The 16,587-nt window shown below is 36.6% G+C and overlaps 1 protein-coding gene, 1 long non-coding RNA gene, 1 other non-coding gene and 2 pseudogenes across 3 annotated transcripts; 2 read left to right on the plus strand and 3 right to left on the minus strand.

The window, feature by feature from the left end:
• Positions 1–5,409: 5,409 nt before the first annotated feature.
• Positions 5,410–9,232, plus strand: LOC113060938 (poly(U)-specific endoribonuclease-C-like). The gene is made up of 7 exons (XM_026230210.1): positions 5,410–5,545; positions 6,512–6,611; positions 6,748–6,859; positions 7,033–7,154; positions 7,710–7,822; positions 8,015–8,168; positions 8,276–9,232. Exons 1-7 carry the CDS (start codon positions 5,535–5,537, stop codon positions 8,534–8,536), a joined length of 873 nt encoding a protein of 290 aa, XP_026085995.1. The 5' UTR covers positions 5,410–5,534; the 3' UTR covers positions 8,537–9,232.
• Positions 9,233–9,499: 267 nt separating this feature from the next.
• Positions 9,500–10,683, minus strand: LOC113060947 (troponin T, cardiac muscle isoforms pseudogene; annotated as a pseudogene).
• A 1,496-nt stretch (positions 10,684–12,179) lies between these two features.
• On the plus strand, positions 12,180–12,267 carry trnay-gua (transfer RNA tyrosine (anticodon GUA)). Its single transcript is given in 2 exon segments — positions 12,180–12,216; positions 12,232–12,267. It is a non-coding gene; the product is annotated as a tRNA-Tyr (tRNA).
• A 2,174-nt stretch (positions 12,268–14,441) lies between these two features.
• On the minus strand, positions 14,442–14,886 carry LOC113056389 (uncharacterized). The gene is made up of 3 exons (XR_003277690.1): positions 14,811–14,886; positions 14,614–14,724; positions 14,442–14,474 (listed from the first exon to the last, which is right to left on the minus strand). It is a non-coding gene; the product is annotated as an uncharacterized LOC113056389 (long non-coding RNA).
• Positions 14,887–14,902: 16 nt separating this feature from the next.
• LOC113056751 (cryptochrome-1-like) lies at positions 14,903–16,585 on the minus strand (annotated as a pseudogene).
• Between the last annotated feature and the right edge of the window lie 2 nt (positions 16,586–16,587).

The raw sequence follows: 16,587 nt of genomic DNA on the forward strand, positions 1-16,587 counted from the left end.
TTTTTAAAGACTTAATATATTTTGTCATATGAAGAGGTTAAAGCATGGTTAACGGATTGCAAAATGAATGAAAATTGATTTCAAAAGCAGGCAGGGCCATGGGACACTAAAAACCAAAGCTTAATCCAACCTCCTAACGCCATCTGCGTCCACCTTCACGGGGAACGGTTATCTGGATCTTCGACCAAATCGATTCACCATATGACTCGAACAGGCGACAAAGTGACGACTCTTTGTTTCAATTTGGTCCAAAGACTACTGCATCAACCCTCTAGCATAGCTTTGGGCTGTAGTGACACTATCACTGTGTAGCCCTGAAGTTCACCTAGACATTGTGGACAGTGGAAGTGCCCTTGTAAGGATGCTTTTCGTTATTTTGGTCTCTACATAGTGAATTAAGTGGCTCCGCCTTCTTTTTTTCTCGTAGGAAATTACGCATTGTTGCTTCCGGCTCCACAAAATGCTTGATGTTGCACAGATAACTGAGGCTGTGCGCTTGGTTCGCCACTCATGCTCTGTTACAAAAGAGAGGACACGCGCCCCATCTTCTTGCTTCTGTTGAGATGGATTCAATTATTTATTTTGGTCCTCTTTTTTGGGTTATTTTTATAAGGACGATGCTCTGTGAATTGGTTCTGCCACTTAAACTTGCCATTAAGGAGAAAGGAGCTCCAGGGATCCTTTGGGATGTGACGGTGGTCACTGTTTTCACATGTATTGTTTTTGACGAGACGTTTGAATGAACTTGTTACCAGATTAAGCTGACAAACCTAACGTATGGAGACGGTAGAGGTGTATTTTAAGAATGCTGTATTTATTTTCTATGGGAATGTTATTGAAGATGTCTGACTTGTGAAGGATTGATCCTTCTTGACTGGAATACTTGGGGACCTGCTTAATTACAACTTGGAGATAAACATATATATATATATTTAGATCCTTTATAGCCATTTTACTTTAACTACCCAAACCCCCATTTTAGTTGCTTTTTAAAGCCTTCACCAAAATTATCTGTATCAAATTCCTTTCTGTTGTCTTGCCTGCACTTTAACCCCCCCCACACCGCTAATTCAAGTCAGAACTATTATACAAATGTTTGGGAGACTCTTTTCATCTGTAAATAGCTGTACAAATGAAGTACTGTCCGTTTGCTAGAAGGCATGGAGATAAAAACAATGAAATGACTTCAAATGTTTCAACTTAAGAAATAAAGGTTAAGAAAAGACATTTTGATAGATGAAATTCTGAGAAAATATTTCTGTGTAAAAATATTTAAGACTGTATTATATTAAAGGAAAAGAGCTTAATGTATTTGTTGTGAATATGAAAAACTGATATATTAAAGAAGTGCATGAAAACTGGCTAATGTTTTTTGTGCTTTTATTGTCATTTTATTAGAAATTCAGTGTGAAGCACAGTTTGCTTTAAAAAAGGCTGTCACAGTTACCACAGAATTTTAAGCTATATTTTTGATTATACTAGCTTTTTTTTTTTTTGGCTTTGTTTTTTTTTTTTTACTTTTATTTTCTGTGTTATTTTGTAGAGTTGAAGAGGAGTTGCCTTTCTCTCACTAGTTCTGCCCACTCTTTTCTTACTTGGCCCCTCCAAATCCTTTGTTTCGATCCTTCAGAAGAGATGCTGTCGCTTTATAAAAGTTAGGTTACCTAACAGACTTTCTCACTTTCAGAAGCCTTTTTTTTTAGATTGAAAAAAGACAGGAAAGGTTTGTGTCTTGGTGGGATATTATATTTGGATGCTTCTTGACAGTAAATGCTTCTTGCAACATCCACGGGTGAGTAAATGCATTAATTTATTATTTTCTTGTTAATTTTCCAACATTTCCATATTAGTGTGTGTGGGTCATCTAGTGTGAGCTCTCAACTTTTCAGTATTTGTCACTGGATCCTGCTATTTTCATCTCTTCCAGACGAGTGTGCCATGTCCAGTTTCATCTCTCAGCCAATAAGGAAAAGACACCATGAACGAGGTATCAATAGAAATTACTCAGATTTTCAATTTGCAATAAGGGCAAGTTTATGCCAACCCTTTTGTTAATATTTCATGTCAATCTTAGAGCGATCCCTGGGTAACGCTCAGAGGCGTCAGATCCTGCAGCTTGAAAGGACCCTGCATGCGCTGGATGTGCAGTATCAGCGGGAGCTGGCTGGGGTACAAGGTGCACAGCAACAGTTGAGAAGATCCCTGGACAGGCTCGGGGAACGAAGTGCCATCAAAAGACCTACTTTGGCCCTGCCTCCGACCTCAAAAAATAATTCCTCTTCAAATCAACCCAAAAAGACTCTCTCGCAGTCCTGTTGCCCAAACCACATAGTGTGCTCGAGCTGCAACCTGCGCTTAAGGTTGGCCGATGGGCTGACCCGTCGGTTTACCCCCAGCCTGTGGACAATGTACACCTGCCCTCTTACCTCCTTCCACTCAGGAGAAAACTATTATATGCCCAGATTTGTACAGCAACGTAATCTCTCAATATCAGACAACTCTCTCAGATATCTGCCTTTTATGTAGACAATATGTTTCTGCACTGCATGTGCAACAGAATTTTAGCCTTGTGGAAGTCATCCAGATGCTTTTAAAGAGGGCAGTAACCTGACAGCAGGACTGAGAAATGGTGTACAAACACAAAAAGACTGAGGGAATGTTTCCAGAGTGTGATTTTATAACCCTTCAAGACGCGTATTGTTCCATCTGAAAGCTTTTCTTAAACTTTTACTGCAGCACACATTCCAGTGCCCTAGAAAGTGTTTCTACGGTCTCAGTTAGGCTGTACTCGCCAGATACTTGCATTGATCTTGACATTTACTAAAAACAGACTGCATTTTGAAACCCAGAAGCTCATCTTTTTATATGTTGAATCTGTGGCACAGTCAGGACTGGAAAAGAGTCAGATGGGTGGATACTTGTTTTATGGTTATAAGGAATAATTAGTGTTTCATGTTATAAAATGCTACTCAATACTGAGAATTCAATGGCTCCTCCCACTTGCAGAAGAGGTAGGTCACCTGATCTGCCAATTTAACCCACCACATGCCTGTAGAGCTTAAACAAAATGTTTATAGGACATTGAAGTTACTGTAATATTTTTTTTTTATATTATTTGAATTGTGATATTTCACATAGAAAGACACCACTATCTAAATTATGCTTTCAGAGAGGGGGGATTGATTGATTTTCATAAAATTTTTCTCTGTTGTGAAAAATATTTCTGTTAAAAATCAAAGTTTTGTCAATTAATGTTAATTGCATATTTCTTTTGGTGTGACTGATTTTATATATGATGTATATATATAAATATATACCACTCATGACTCAGTTGATATCAGCGTCTATCCCTGTAAAAGCTCATGAATACACCTTTCTAGTTCTGCTATAAGGCTCAAGCTAAGAATGAGTTGATTAAATTGAGATGAGCATTGTTGAATCCCGTGGGATACTCCAGTTGTGGACAATATAATTTTTTAATATATATTAAAAATTACTGGTTACCAGCTAATGTTTATTCAAATCGGTAAATAAACCATTCACCAATTAATGTTGACATTTGTAATAACAACTTGCCATGTGCTCCAAGCTCTGCCCTAACTTCCGGTCGAAGACTACTTGAGCAAATCGTGAGATGTAAATATTAATCATACAAACTCTTAAACATATTGTAAATTGTCTATCTATTGTGTGTTAATTTTACATTATTATTGATGTTATTTGTTCTTCATCTCATATTCTCTTTTTGAATATGTTGTTCAACTAAATGCATAAAAACGCAGTGGAAATCAAAATGAGAGAATTTTTATAATTTAAATAATTTCCAAAAAATCCAAGTTCACTGCTTACTACTATTTTAACTTATCCTAAAAGGAGAGGAAGGGCAGTTTCTTTAAGCATATTTCATAAATTAATTTTATTCTGAAGCACTGTAAAAAAAAAAAAAAAATATATATATATATATATATATATATATAACAATGTAAATGAGATATTTTAAGAAAAAAAAACAGAGTTTGCACCATTCATTCAAGTGACTCAAAAATGGTGTTCATCCATGCAGGGCTGCATTAAGACCTTGGGCAATGCGTTATTGCAGGGCCCCCCCATCACAATAATTATATATATATATATATATATATATATATATATATATATATATATATATATATATATATATATATATGTATATATATATATATATATATACATATATATATATATATATATATACATACATATATATATATATATATATATATATATATATATATATATATACATACATACATATATATATATATATATATACAGTATATATATTTAAATATAAAAAGCTTTAAATTTTTGATGCACTTAAATTTCATAATTCTTGTTACCAACTTCAATATCACACAAAAAATATAATACTAGCCTAAGTAAAAAACAAGCTTACTGAAGACAAGTAAACAGTCATCAATTACAAAAGAACAACGCATCTGATTCACTTCAACCTTGGAGACTCTGTCATCACTTATTTATGCACATGTTGTTCCAAAGTCATAACACTTCTGTTCATGGAATGAAAAATGCAAGCACAAATCGTCCCCTTGGAATTATAAGGTTCTATCTGACATTTTTGTCAAAATTGAGTTATTCACATATTCTTATTCTGTGACAATTTATTTACATTATGTGATGTTTTATTTTAAGTTGTGTACATTTTGGGATTTTTTGTTGAAAAAACAAAAAGCTTCTATCTACAGGAGTCTATGGAACACAAAAATTTTAAAGCTCAATATCTCAAAACTACTCAGAACGCAGATAGAACCTTATAATTCCAAGGGGACAAAATGTTGATAAGATATAAGAATAGTCTCACATCAGTTTTGTCCATTCACTAAACCAAACATAAGAGACAATTGACACAAATGATTAACAGATTTATTTAGGCTTATATTCACATAAATATTGAATAATATATATGGTAAACATGGTAAATCTTAATTTTGTGCTCTGAAGATAAACAGAAAACATATGGGATTGGAACAACATACGTTTGTGTCAATGACAGAATGTTCAATTTCAACTATTCTCAAAAAATGGTTTAATCAAATGATTCCAGTCACTGTATAACACAATGATTTGCTTCAATGAGGTTATCATAACCATTTATTTATACACTGTACTAATGAATTTTGTATTTTTTTTCTTAAATAAATCTTTCTTTTGTGTGTGTGTGCAAACTAAATGTTACAGAATTGACGATTTCTGGCTGAGATTTGTATCACTTTTATCCTAATGTTTACAGCTAGATTGCGACCTGTTGAATAATGGACACGCCCTAGTTCCTGGTTCTAATGCCTCGCCCTTTGGGTAAACCAACCAATCAGGAACGAAAGGGAGTTACTGTGTGCCGCCCTCATTGGTCAGATTCGCCTATCGATCAAAAGGCTTGGCATGGCGTAAACACACCCACCAAAAACCAGCTTTTTATCATCGCGTGAGTGACTAAACGTGTTTCTTTGAACCACAAAGTGGATTAACCTGCGAACATGGCCAGAGGGTGAGAAAATTAGTGTTAACAGATGTTTAACGGTCTTTCCGTTTTATGCTTTAGATCAGCCGCGTCAAAAAGTTGCGTTGACAATAACTATTACTTAGGAGCATTTATCGTGGTTTTAAAATCATAATGACTATGCTTTTGCCAAACTATACTGTAAACATGATCGAATAAAGATGCATGCTTTTAACTTGACGTTAGTTTTCAGGCGCAAACCGGTAGAACATTCGGTGCGTATTAAAATAAACTTCTATAAGGTTAATAAACGGATGTGAACAATTGTATTGTTTACAAAGCTTCGTGTAAAGTTTTATACATTCATTTTTTTGTCGTAATTGTCGTACTGAATTTGTTTTGTTTAAGTTGTACATGAGAGTATTCTTTGAAGTGGAGGTGATGTCACATTTACAAACTCTGTAAGACAGTTTCCAGATGCGAGGAACTCGTAACTCTGTAATGATTTTTCCGTAAACTATGTGTTCTGTAAACGGAACTGAACTTGACAACCAGTTGTTGTGTTGTGTGTTTTCATGTTAGGGTGACTCACACTGGCATGAGATGTGTGTCATGTTTTACATCTACCGCTAATCTTCTGAGCTTCCGCTGCTACTCTAAACTCTAGAATACAAAGCACAGGTGAACTATCAAGTGTCAAATTAACTTCCGGTTTCGAGAGAATAGAAACTGGGCTTGACGTCAGTATTTTTCATATATAGCGGCTCGAATAAAGTGTTTATTATAGAAATTATGTGATACTTTTTTTTTTCATCTCGAATAACCTTTGAACTTTTGTCATTGATTTGATAGGTAGAGATGAACTAAAATAACACTTAAAAATAGCCATGGTAGCATTAATAACAATTACAAAATTTACTACAGTTATTGTTGTTATTATTGCTGTCTTAACTGGGCAATACATCTAGACGTGACTGATTTGAGACGTTTAAAGTCATGCTGTCTCATCTGCAGACAAGGCATCAATCAGGAGCTCTCAGATGTGTTGAATGAACTGTGGAAGCTGGATGTGAACCGCATGAAAGCTGGAAAAGACTATAAAATCAACCTACAGGTTGGTGGTTGTGAGAGGAGTCATGTTTATGAAGAATATAATACATATATGAATAAGTAAAAACATTAATATTTTCCTCATTCGTGATTGCAGGTGACTTTATTAATCAGTCATTTAAAGTGCATTTTTCTCACAGGGGAAGGCTGGTTTTGTTGCTGAAGGCAGTAATAGTGCCAGGGATAGTGCTAGAGCTCCTCTTTTCTCATATGTCGATGAAAAGAAGCTCAAAAGCGTGGATACTTATGCTCGTGAGTAGCTATAGACCATTTTTATACTAACATGTAATAATGTGTTTAATAGCATGTTTTTAATTGCATCCCTATATTTTAATGTAAAAAAAAAATCTGTTTTTTAGTTTTTGTTAATTACTGATGTGATGCAATGTATGGCAAGAGTGTTTGTTTACTTTGTCTCTTCTCAGACTTCATAGATCTGTTGGACAATTATGAGATGTCTACAGGAGTGACTGAGCATGTGACAAAAGAGGAGCTTCAGGAAAATCATCTTTTCCTGGATGCTATTCTCAAGACAGAGGTCATGAAGGTATCTTATCGCTCACCGATCGCTGTTTTTGCCTTGCTATTTAGTAATGTAATGTTTGCACATGTAGAAATTGAGCAACTTAAAGAATTTGAAGTATGTCTGTCTGCTATTGACTGTGTGACTGACAGATGTACCTGATCAGAGTTGGAAAGTAACTAATGCTAAAACTACAAAAACATTTAGCTGTTTTAATAAATATTTTATGAATATCAATATTAAAGTAAGCACTTGTTAAAGCACATTTTAAAAATTTATTTCTTTATTAATATATTATTTTTATTTATTTTATTATTATTTATTAACTTGCCACACTTACCACAAAATGTGGTAAATTATGGTTTCATGGGAATGGATAGTTTGGATGGGAAGTGGATAGTGAATATGGGCATGTGAGACAAATGTGCAAATGAGCTTTGTAGTACAAGGATGTTGGTTCAAGGAGGAGACTATTACAATAATGTGTATGAAGACATTCTGCAATCATGAAAAGACTGTACACGTGAAGAGATATATTATATTCTTTCTATCATGTTCTGAAAGGTTTTGTCTTTGCAGTGTGCCCACAGGTATTTAGTGCGCAAAGGTCTAGCCCAGTCTGATCCATCTAAGTTTAAGAGCCAGCTCTATGACATCTGGTTTAAGCTCTATCGCAGGGACAAAAATGGAGGGTGAGTTATAATCCTCCTTTTAACAGGCTGGCATATATCACATTGCCTGAACTGGGTTTGTTATATTAGTTACTGACATACAAGATGTTAAAAGCCTTTACCATCTTATTGCTTAAAGCTTATATGCTTATTTATAAATCTACATTTAGAAGTTTTTATTGATCGGCCACCTTCCACTTGTCTCTGAGGCAGTGAAGATTCCTGTGGATTTGAGCATGTTTTTGTTGGTGAAACCAAACAAGGTAAAGAGATCATGGGCCTCCACAACTGGGTCCAGTTTTACCACCAGGAGAAAAACAATCATGTGGACTACAAAGGATACAAGGCCAGAAGTAACAAGGACACGGTATTTCATCATTTTTAATTGATTTGATAAATGAAATATTGAATGACCAAATTAATATAGCTTTGTGTGCATTACTTCCAATGTTTACGTTTGGCCCAATTTCACAGCCGGACGAGGATGATCACGTCTTGAACCTGCAGTTCAGCTGGAATGGCCTGGTGAAGCCGGTGGCCAGTTGTTTCATTGGCGTCAGCCCAGAGTTCGAGGTGGCTCTCTTTACTATTGTCTTCTTTCTGTCTAATGAGCATGTGACCAAGGTTACAGTGAAGGTGGATGAGTACCTCCTTGAGATTGTGGTGTACAGATTTGGGCGCTCCATTGGGACTTCATATCCCAAAATGATCAGCAGCAACAACCGGGATTTTTAGATCTTACTGCAAGGTCAAACCTAGCACGATTAAAAAAAAAAAAAAAAAGCTAGGACAGAGTGGGCTTGATAACCTAAATAATCAATTTACAGCTTGAACTACTAGTGGGAAATATATGTGACCAATGTTTTAAAACTCTGTCAGATTACAAATGATCAGTCCATTTTGTAATGAATCTAGTTCGTACTGCTATAAAATTCTGCATAATGATACAGTTATGTGCCAAATAATTGAAACTCGTCTTTTTGTGGCCAGGCCCTTAAAGTTGTTTGAGCCTTAAATTGCTTAGAAATGTGTGTAGTCCATCAGCTATATAAACAGCTATTTTGCATTAGATGTAATTGCATTGACCCAATCTAACTCCTGCAAGCTTTTAAAAATCAAGTTTTTTTTGTGTGTTACTCAAGCAAGTTACAAGTTAGGAATGAAACACTTAAGTGCATTTTATTTTATGAGACTTAAGCCGTCAACACTCACAGTCAAAAGATTGTCGTTTTTGAATGGCATCTGCACTAGATGGAGTGGAATTTGGAAAATGGGACATCATAGATGAAAAATATCTCATCCTGGGAAATGTAATGCATAAAATTTAATCTTCACATAAATAATTGGGAAAATTAAATTTTTGTGCTAAAAACACTGCTGTTAGAGTATGTGCCTTTATATTTGTTTCAATAAAGACCTTTTTCATTCATACCTCATAACATCTTGATGTATTTGTTTATTAATAGCTTGCTTTGTTTATTCCAGTGCTTAATTCCACATTTGAAATAATTGCTTTTTTAAAAGAGCTTTTGCAGATTAATTAGTAATTGTAGAAAAGCAGTCTTTGAGTCTTTCAAGTTAACATGCATGTGCATCTTTTCCAAAATTAAATAGCTGTTTTAGCACAAACAAAAAAAAAACACACTCAAATATAAACAAAACATTTTGATAAACAAAACATTTTGATTAGCATTTCTACTGCATATTGTAATATATCGTGCACAAAGAAAAATATTAACTTTCAAAAGGTTTACAGCATGAGATCAAGACTTCAGATCATGTAAAACAAAACAAAAATAACACCATAAAACCCATTACATGTAAGATAAAATGTTAAATGAATAAGTGTGACATTAGGAGCAATTTTTGATGAAAAGAAATAAAAACAGAAACAATGTCCTAGGAAGTTCAATGCGAGACTGATTCCAGCAAATCTTTTTGGCTCTGTTTTGTGTCATTGTATGTGTGAATCTGATCCATTTATTTCCATGACTTCCTGGTGGTCTTGGTTGTCTTAGTTCCCCTTTGATGGTCAATAACGCGGTTCCGCAGAACGTTGATGTCATACTTCTGCCTCTTTAACTTTTCTGCCAACTCAAACTTCTCCGCATACAGTTGACTGAGCCACTTCCAAAGATCAAGGGCTTTCTCACCAAGCTTCTCCTGGTTGAGATGATCGATGTTGAGCGGTTTGCGGCGCTCCATCAGACATTTGGTCTTCTTCTCGCGCTCTGTCAACCTCTTGCCCTTCTTCTGATCGACCTTTTGCAGGTAGCCACCATAGCCCTTGTTAGAAAGGATCTTCTTTTTCCTGGCATCCTCCTCAGCTCGCAGTTTGGCAGCCTCCTCTTCACGCCGAGCTCGTTCCTCTGCAAAACGTGCCTGCCTCTCTCGATCACGCTCTGCTCTGCTGCGCAGCTGCTCAGCACGATCAGCCCGACGCCGCTCAATACGGTTTTTCAAAGCCACGAGATCATCCTCTTCCTTCTGCCTGGTGGAGAAGTGCAGCTGAATTAGATTCTGCAATTCAGTGAAGTCCTTCTCTGCACGCTTCCGGTGGATGTCATCAAAGTCCACCTTCTCTCCTTCGGGCAGCTTTGGGGCCATAATGTTGGGAACAAACATCTTGGGCTTTGGCTTGGTGTCCTCCTCTGCCTCTTTCTCCTCTTCTTCCTCTATCTCATCCTCTATTTCATCAGTTTTATCTTCTTCAGCCTCTTCTTCAACCTCCTCCTCTTCCTCTTCGTTCACCTCCTCCTGTTCTTCCTCAAAGTCCTCCACAAACTCCTCTGTGTCACACATGGTGCTCTTTCTGAGTGTTTTGTGAAGAGGGGATCACTGAGGCAGGACTGTACAGATCCTAAATGGACTTAGATGATCTCCGTGGATGCCTGGTGGTTTTATAGGGGCCTCCCTCTCCATGTGACATCTACAAAGTGGCTGTTGGGTAAGCTTTTTGAACAGATGCACCTAGGATCTATTTTCTACCTTGTAGGGCCTTGTGTTGTCCTATACTCAGACCCTGACCTCTAACCTTTGACTGCCACCCTAAAACCTTTGTAGTGTGAGGAGCCTATTTCAGACTGAAAACAGATGCACCCTCACACTTGTGCACTAGAGATCATCTTTCACACCATGTCTGATTAGATCAACTAACCACTAATATTTAGGCATTGACTTAATTGGCTAGCATCAATGGTTTCATTCTATCCATTGCTTTGAGTATAAACAATGTCTTTGTGTCAATTTTGAGTTCAAAGAACTTTGGTTAATTCCATTTCTATTTTCCAAAATGATGCAGAGAATTTTGTACCCCACCCCTGAGACAATGAATGGAACCAGATGATGGAAGACAGAGGGATAACAGACAAAGACAGACAAGTGTTTAATGGCATCTATACAACTATTTATGTATTAACATTTAATTTCTACCATTGGAATCTTATAGAACAACCGCCATTAATTTGGTTAAAAAAACACTGAGTCATGCAAATTTCCTGTTAGATATGCAATGTGGGATGCAGGTGTGTGTGTGTGTGTGTGTTCCTCCACAGGTCTGATTCTTCCAAGGCAACCAGATAACTGGTTTTAGTGTAAAATAATTGTGAACTCATAAAAGGTGCACTTATATGCACTTAAGTAGCTGTGTCTGTTTTACACATAACCAATGTGATCTGCTCTTATGTCCTTTAGTAAATTTCTCCTTCGCAATAGTCAGGAGGAGTAATACCTTAAGAATGAAGGATAATTATGTCCCTCTTCTTCCCTTGTTTGATTATAAATAGTTTTATGGTCTCACTGTACCCTTGTACTGAGGGGCGCAAGCATGTTTGTGAGTGACAGGTGGAGGTCTTATTTAAACCAGATTCCTGATTGGTCAGACGAAGCAAGGGCCAGCTGCATCTAACAACAGGGGCCCAGTGTTGAGGACGATTGACAGCACCCCCAAATAACCAGTCAACAGTTTCGTTAGCTATACTATACTCCGTAGAATAAACATCATCTTCATCATCAAACTTGGTCCAAAGGAGATCCAGAATCAGACAATACAACCGACAAAAAAATTAAATAAAAAAAATAATAATAATACATAAACATCCACAATATCACATTTAAAATCTAAAATTCCACTGTTATAAAAAATATATATATAAAAAGTTGTATATATGTATGAGAAATATTTTAACATTACACGCTATCCTATTGTTTGTACTTTTGTACTAAACGTTCTCTAGAGTGTACTAATTGTACTCGAAGATTAAAGTGTTATATCCAGCATTAAATGCTTTGATTTTTTTTAATTTTAAGATAAATTATTTTGAAGAACGGGTTAGATAATGCAGGCAGAAAAACCACCTACAAAAAGTGATGACGTATCCCTTCGATAGCTCAGTTGGTAGAGCGGAGGACTGTAGCGGATCTTCACTGTAATCCTTAGGTCGCTGGTTCGAATCCGGCTCGAAGGAGAAATTTTTAAATTCTTTAGTCTGGAAATACATTATTGTAAGCTGTTAATAACTCAAATTGCCGTCTTACATGCAATGAGTTATGTGTAAGTAAGAAAGCATATATATGTAAATTAAGCTATTCATTACTTCAAAAAAAAATTATACAAAGTGAACTAAAACGATAAAACGATAGTTCATACATATACACGTATATAAATATATATATATTAGATAGGTAAAAATATATGGATAGCATACCTACCATCATGCTTAAAGTGTACCGGCCTACATCAAAACAGTAAGTGTCTTTAAAGCATTCTGAAATAACAAGCTTATAGAGGCATTGTCATTTAAAAAAATAACTGTATTATATTACATACGTTCCCACATGTGGAATTTATTTTGTTGCCACAGGTGAAACGTTGAACAGGTGAACAGCGCCATCGTGTGGACATAGACGGACTTTATGAATCTGTAACAATTCGATTTTTTCCATCTTTCATTTCACACATCAGCCTGAGAATATGTCCAGTCATTATTGTTCACGGACTGAGGTTGATAATACAAAAAAACTATTTTAATACAAATAAATAAATAATTATAGTGTAGCCGTCAAGCTTACGTAACATGGAGGCGTGGCCAAACAATTCATCCATTTGAGTCACTGCTAATGTCCTTTTGTAGAGTCAACAAACATTTCTAAACTTTATATATATATTTTTGTCCTTTGGGTTAACGACGACGTTTCTGAAGAGCTAACTTTTGCGCGTTTCACTCTGTCTTTGTGTTTTAGGTAAGCAGTCAATATTGTAATGTTTTTAAGTAGCATATTATGTGACATAACGTTTCACTGTGTCGTTGCTTAAATATAGCCCTCAAAATAACTCTAAAATTGTTACAAAATTACTTAATCAATACGCAAAAATAGTGCCAGTGTCTTCGTATTAACAAAACACAGGAAAATTTGTTAGAAAATAGATAATAGCATAAACAATCAAATGTGTTAAGAGTTTAGGTAGTAAATCAATACATTGATTGCTTAACATGAATTTTAAAACAGTGTTTGGACTTGAAGCTGAGTAAAACGTTCTTAAAAAAATCCACTTAAAATGACCATTACATCAGATAGTTACAGCTATTTGCTAAATACCTAAAAGACTTAGTTTTCAGAAAAAGTTTAGCACCATCTGTTTGATGATGCTACTTGGTTTGATGCAGTTAAGTTCGTAAATATGGTGTTTAACGCTCAAATGTTATTTAACAATTATATATATATATATATATATATATATGTGTATGTATATGTAATTATGTATGTGAATTATATACAAATTCAAATATATATTACTTATTTGTTTATGTACAGGTCAGCTATGCTTTTTAGCGGAATCGGCATCGGTCACCAAAGAAATTTCAACAGACTGCGTGACAGGACAGCATCCCGTGAGTACTAAGTAAATGAGCGAGACAACATTTACAGTTACACTTTATTAAACAAGCACAATGTGGGAGGATGAGAAACACTGTTTACAGCAATGGAGAGACACCCAGATAGAGAGGAGGAGTAAACGGGGACTGAGAAGGTGTACAAGACAGGTGCCAGTCTGAAAAGAGCGAGATCACGAACATTTGTGGTAGAGACAGAGACAGAACAAGCATGCAAAGGAGAAATCAAGAAAAACGTAGTGCAAGCAAGCAGCCTGAGGAGAGGCTTAGTAGTTTACTGCATGGACAGTCTACAAATGCTTTAAAATGTTTTCATAAAAGGAGAGAGTAAATTGATCAACAATAATTCTTTATATCAAAAATATACCAATGGGTCTATAACTACATGAAATAGAGAAAGCACATACAATATAAATATTTACATTTTGTATGTGGGTATTTTTCAAATCTCTTATATACACAAAAATTTAGTCCCAAACAGTACAACATGAACCCAACGTTGGCACAACATTGCAGCTGTGCAGATCTCAGAGCCACAACGTAATTCCAATGTTGTCAGGATGTTGCTGACCGCTTGGGTGAAGTCCCTGTGATAATGTACAGTCTGATTGTTTTCAAAGTGGTATGTGTTGATGTGCTTATAGAGAGAATCATGCACTCCCTTCAATCGCTTCAATTTTGGTTTCCTCTGTAGAAATGCAAAATGTAACAACTCAAAAAAGGTGCAAAACAAAAACGGGCAACTGCGAAGTCCTGCTGACCACTTATATTGACGATTTCTGAAAAACACAAGAAATGCCAATGAAGTATAAGAATGTGACAGAAAGAAAAAACAGAAACACTTGAAAAAAAGGTTATTTTAATAATTGATATATATTTACACAACATTTTATTTTCCCCACACATCTAGTGACAGACCTGATGTTTAAGAGCTGCTCTGCCTCTGGACTTTTGAGCCTGTGGCAGGTCCAGACTCCTCGCTGTGTCGTTTTCCAGATGTCTGGAAGGTGCCGCTGTGAAGCCCTCGTCCTGACAATGACATTTAAAAATGATAATGCTGACTTGAAATCTGTATGACATTAGACGGCCCTCTGTTTAAATGTGGAGGTCATTACCTGGCTGTACAGCAGCACCAGATATCTGCTGTGATTCTTGCCTGTAGCACATTGTGCTACTAGTGTTGCCTGAAAACCTGCAAGATAAACGATCATGACAAGTTCTGCATATAGAAAAAATAACAATACTGCTGAGATTTAATGACAGACTGTTGATTATTGCAGGTACTGATGTGTCATTGGCATGGCATTCCATACCTTGAGGTGGCATGATGCTGCTTGTTTGGTGGTCTCCTTGTGAGTAAACCAACGTTCTGCCATGCCATTCATCTTGAGCATAGCCTGAGATTAATTAAAGAAAAATCTATCAGATATAGTGGTGTGTATGTTATAATTAGTTAATTTACAGTTTAATTTTTAATTGAATTAAATGTAAAAGACATGCCTAATACAGTGTAGCACATATACAATACAGAAAATTTAGGGAGTGTCCAAACCTGAAGGTGCACTGATGTCCCTTGGTCACATCTCCTGTTTGGAAACCAATTTATTGTTGTGGAATTGTCATTATTGCCATTAGGGTTGGATGGCACCATTGCCAGCAGTCCTGTAGGGAGAGAGGCATCAGTCAAGAGGAGAACACAAACTTGTTCCAATCCAGATTCTCTTGCTATTTTTCTGCTAATCCAGGCAATCCAATCAAACACAATTTACAAAACTCCTTTCAGAAATCAGCCCTCCATATCCAGAAGACTATAACGTTTATAAGAATTAATCACATTTATTTTTTTTGTAGGTTTAAGTCTTTAGCTGTCAAGAAATTTGCAGTCTTTTCCCGTAGTTTTTGTCTTACCCAGGCCACGGTAGCAGGACAGTTGCTGGTAGATCTGTTTCATACGCTCTATGTTGAGGCGGCTTGCCTCAGCCGTGATGCACCAATGGGTTTGGGGTAGTGTACACCAATTAATACATTTGGCTGCTTTCTGGACGCTTTCAGGAGCATTCCAGGGCTCGTAGATATACTTTGCTGGGAAACCCCTTAACACTGGCAAATATCGCCTTCAGCAGATAAAAGAGAGTAGATTTTATATACATGCGTTAAAGTCGAGATGTTCCATTTTGGTGTCCACATTAAAATTACATTACAAAAGTGATTTGAAAGCCATATTAGATGCAAGTTAAAATGTCTACTAAAATGTTTCAGTGTTTTTTAAAGGTATTTTTAATAATCATTTAAACGTTCTTTGTTTCCGCTGTAGAGTTGCAACTAACCGTATGTAGTCTCCGTTGGGGTCAGTGCGGCGGGCCGAAGCCCACGGGACAGTAGCAGTGGAAGAATTGCTGGGAAGAAGGAGCTACAGGACAGCCACATCCAGCTTCCTGCATTCACCGCTCCAGTCTGCGTCCAGCAAGAGCTCCTCGAAAACCTGTGAAGACAAGTGCATGTGAGTGCTGGCACTGAAATTGTCATATTAGTAAAATCACAATCATGAGCTCCTCATACTTTCATGCCCTCCTCCCAGCTGATCCACAGGTCTCCGCGGGTGAGGGAAACAAGCGACTGCGTGTCGGGCCAGATGGTGGATCAACCCTCTTGTCTCAGTTGGTCATGATGGCATCGATCCAGGGGAAACCAGTCCTGCCCTCAGCCCACTTGGCCAAAGCCTCCGGGTTTTGTCCCATGGGATCTGAACGCAAATAGGATTGCCTTCCATCTTGTCAAAGCGTGGGTTGTTGGTGGCAGCCGTGTAGAAGAATTCACGCCACAGTAATTGGCCATAGAGGGACAGAGGAGGTGAGCTGTTCTTTTTGACCTGTGGGGAAAAGGTTATCATTC

The sequence above is a fragment of the Carassius auratus genome, chromosome 4, assembly GCF_003368295.1.
Source record: "Carassius auratus strain Wakin chromosome 4, ASM336829v1, whole genome shotgun sequence".
NCBI lineage: Eukaryota > Metazoa > Chordata > Actinopteri > Cypriniformes > Cyprinidae > Carassius > Carassius auratus.

Bases quoted from the DNA above. Each gene is read 5' to 3' on its own strand.
- LOC113060938 (XM_026230210.1), top strand. The intron at 6,612-6,747 runs GTTGGTGGTTGT...TTTTTCTCACAG, and splicing joins ACTATAAAATCAACCTACAG to GGGAAGGCTGGTTTTGTTGC. The intron at 6,860-7,032 runs GTGAGTAGCTAT...GTCTCTTCTCAG, and splicing joins AAGCGTGGATACTTATGCTC to ACTTCATAGATCTGTTGGAC.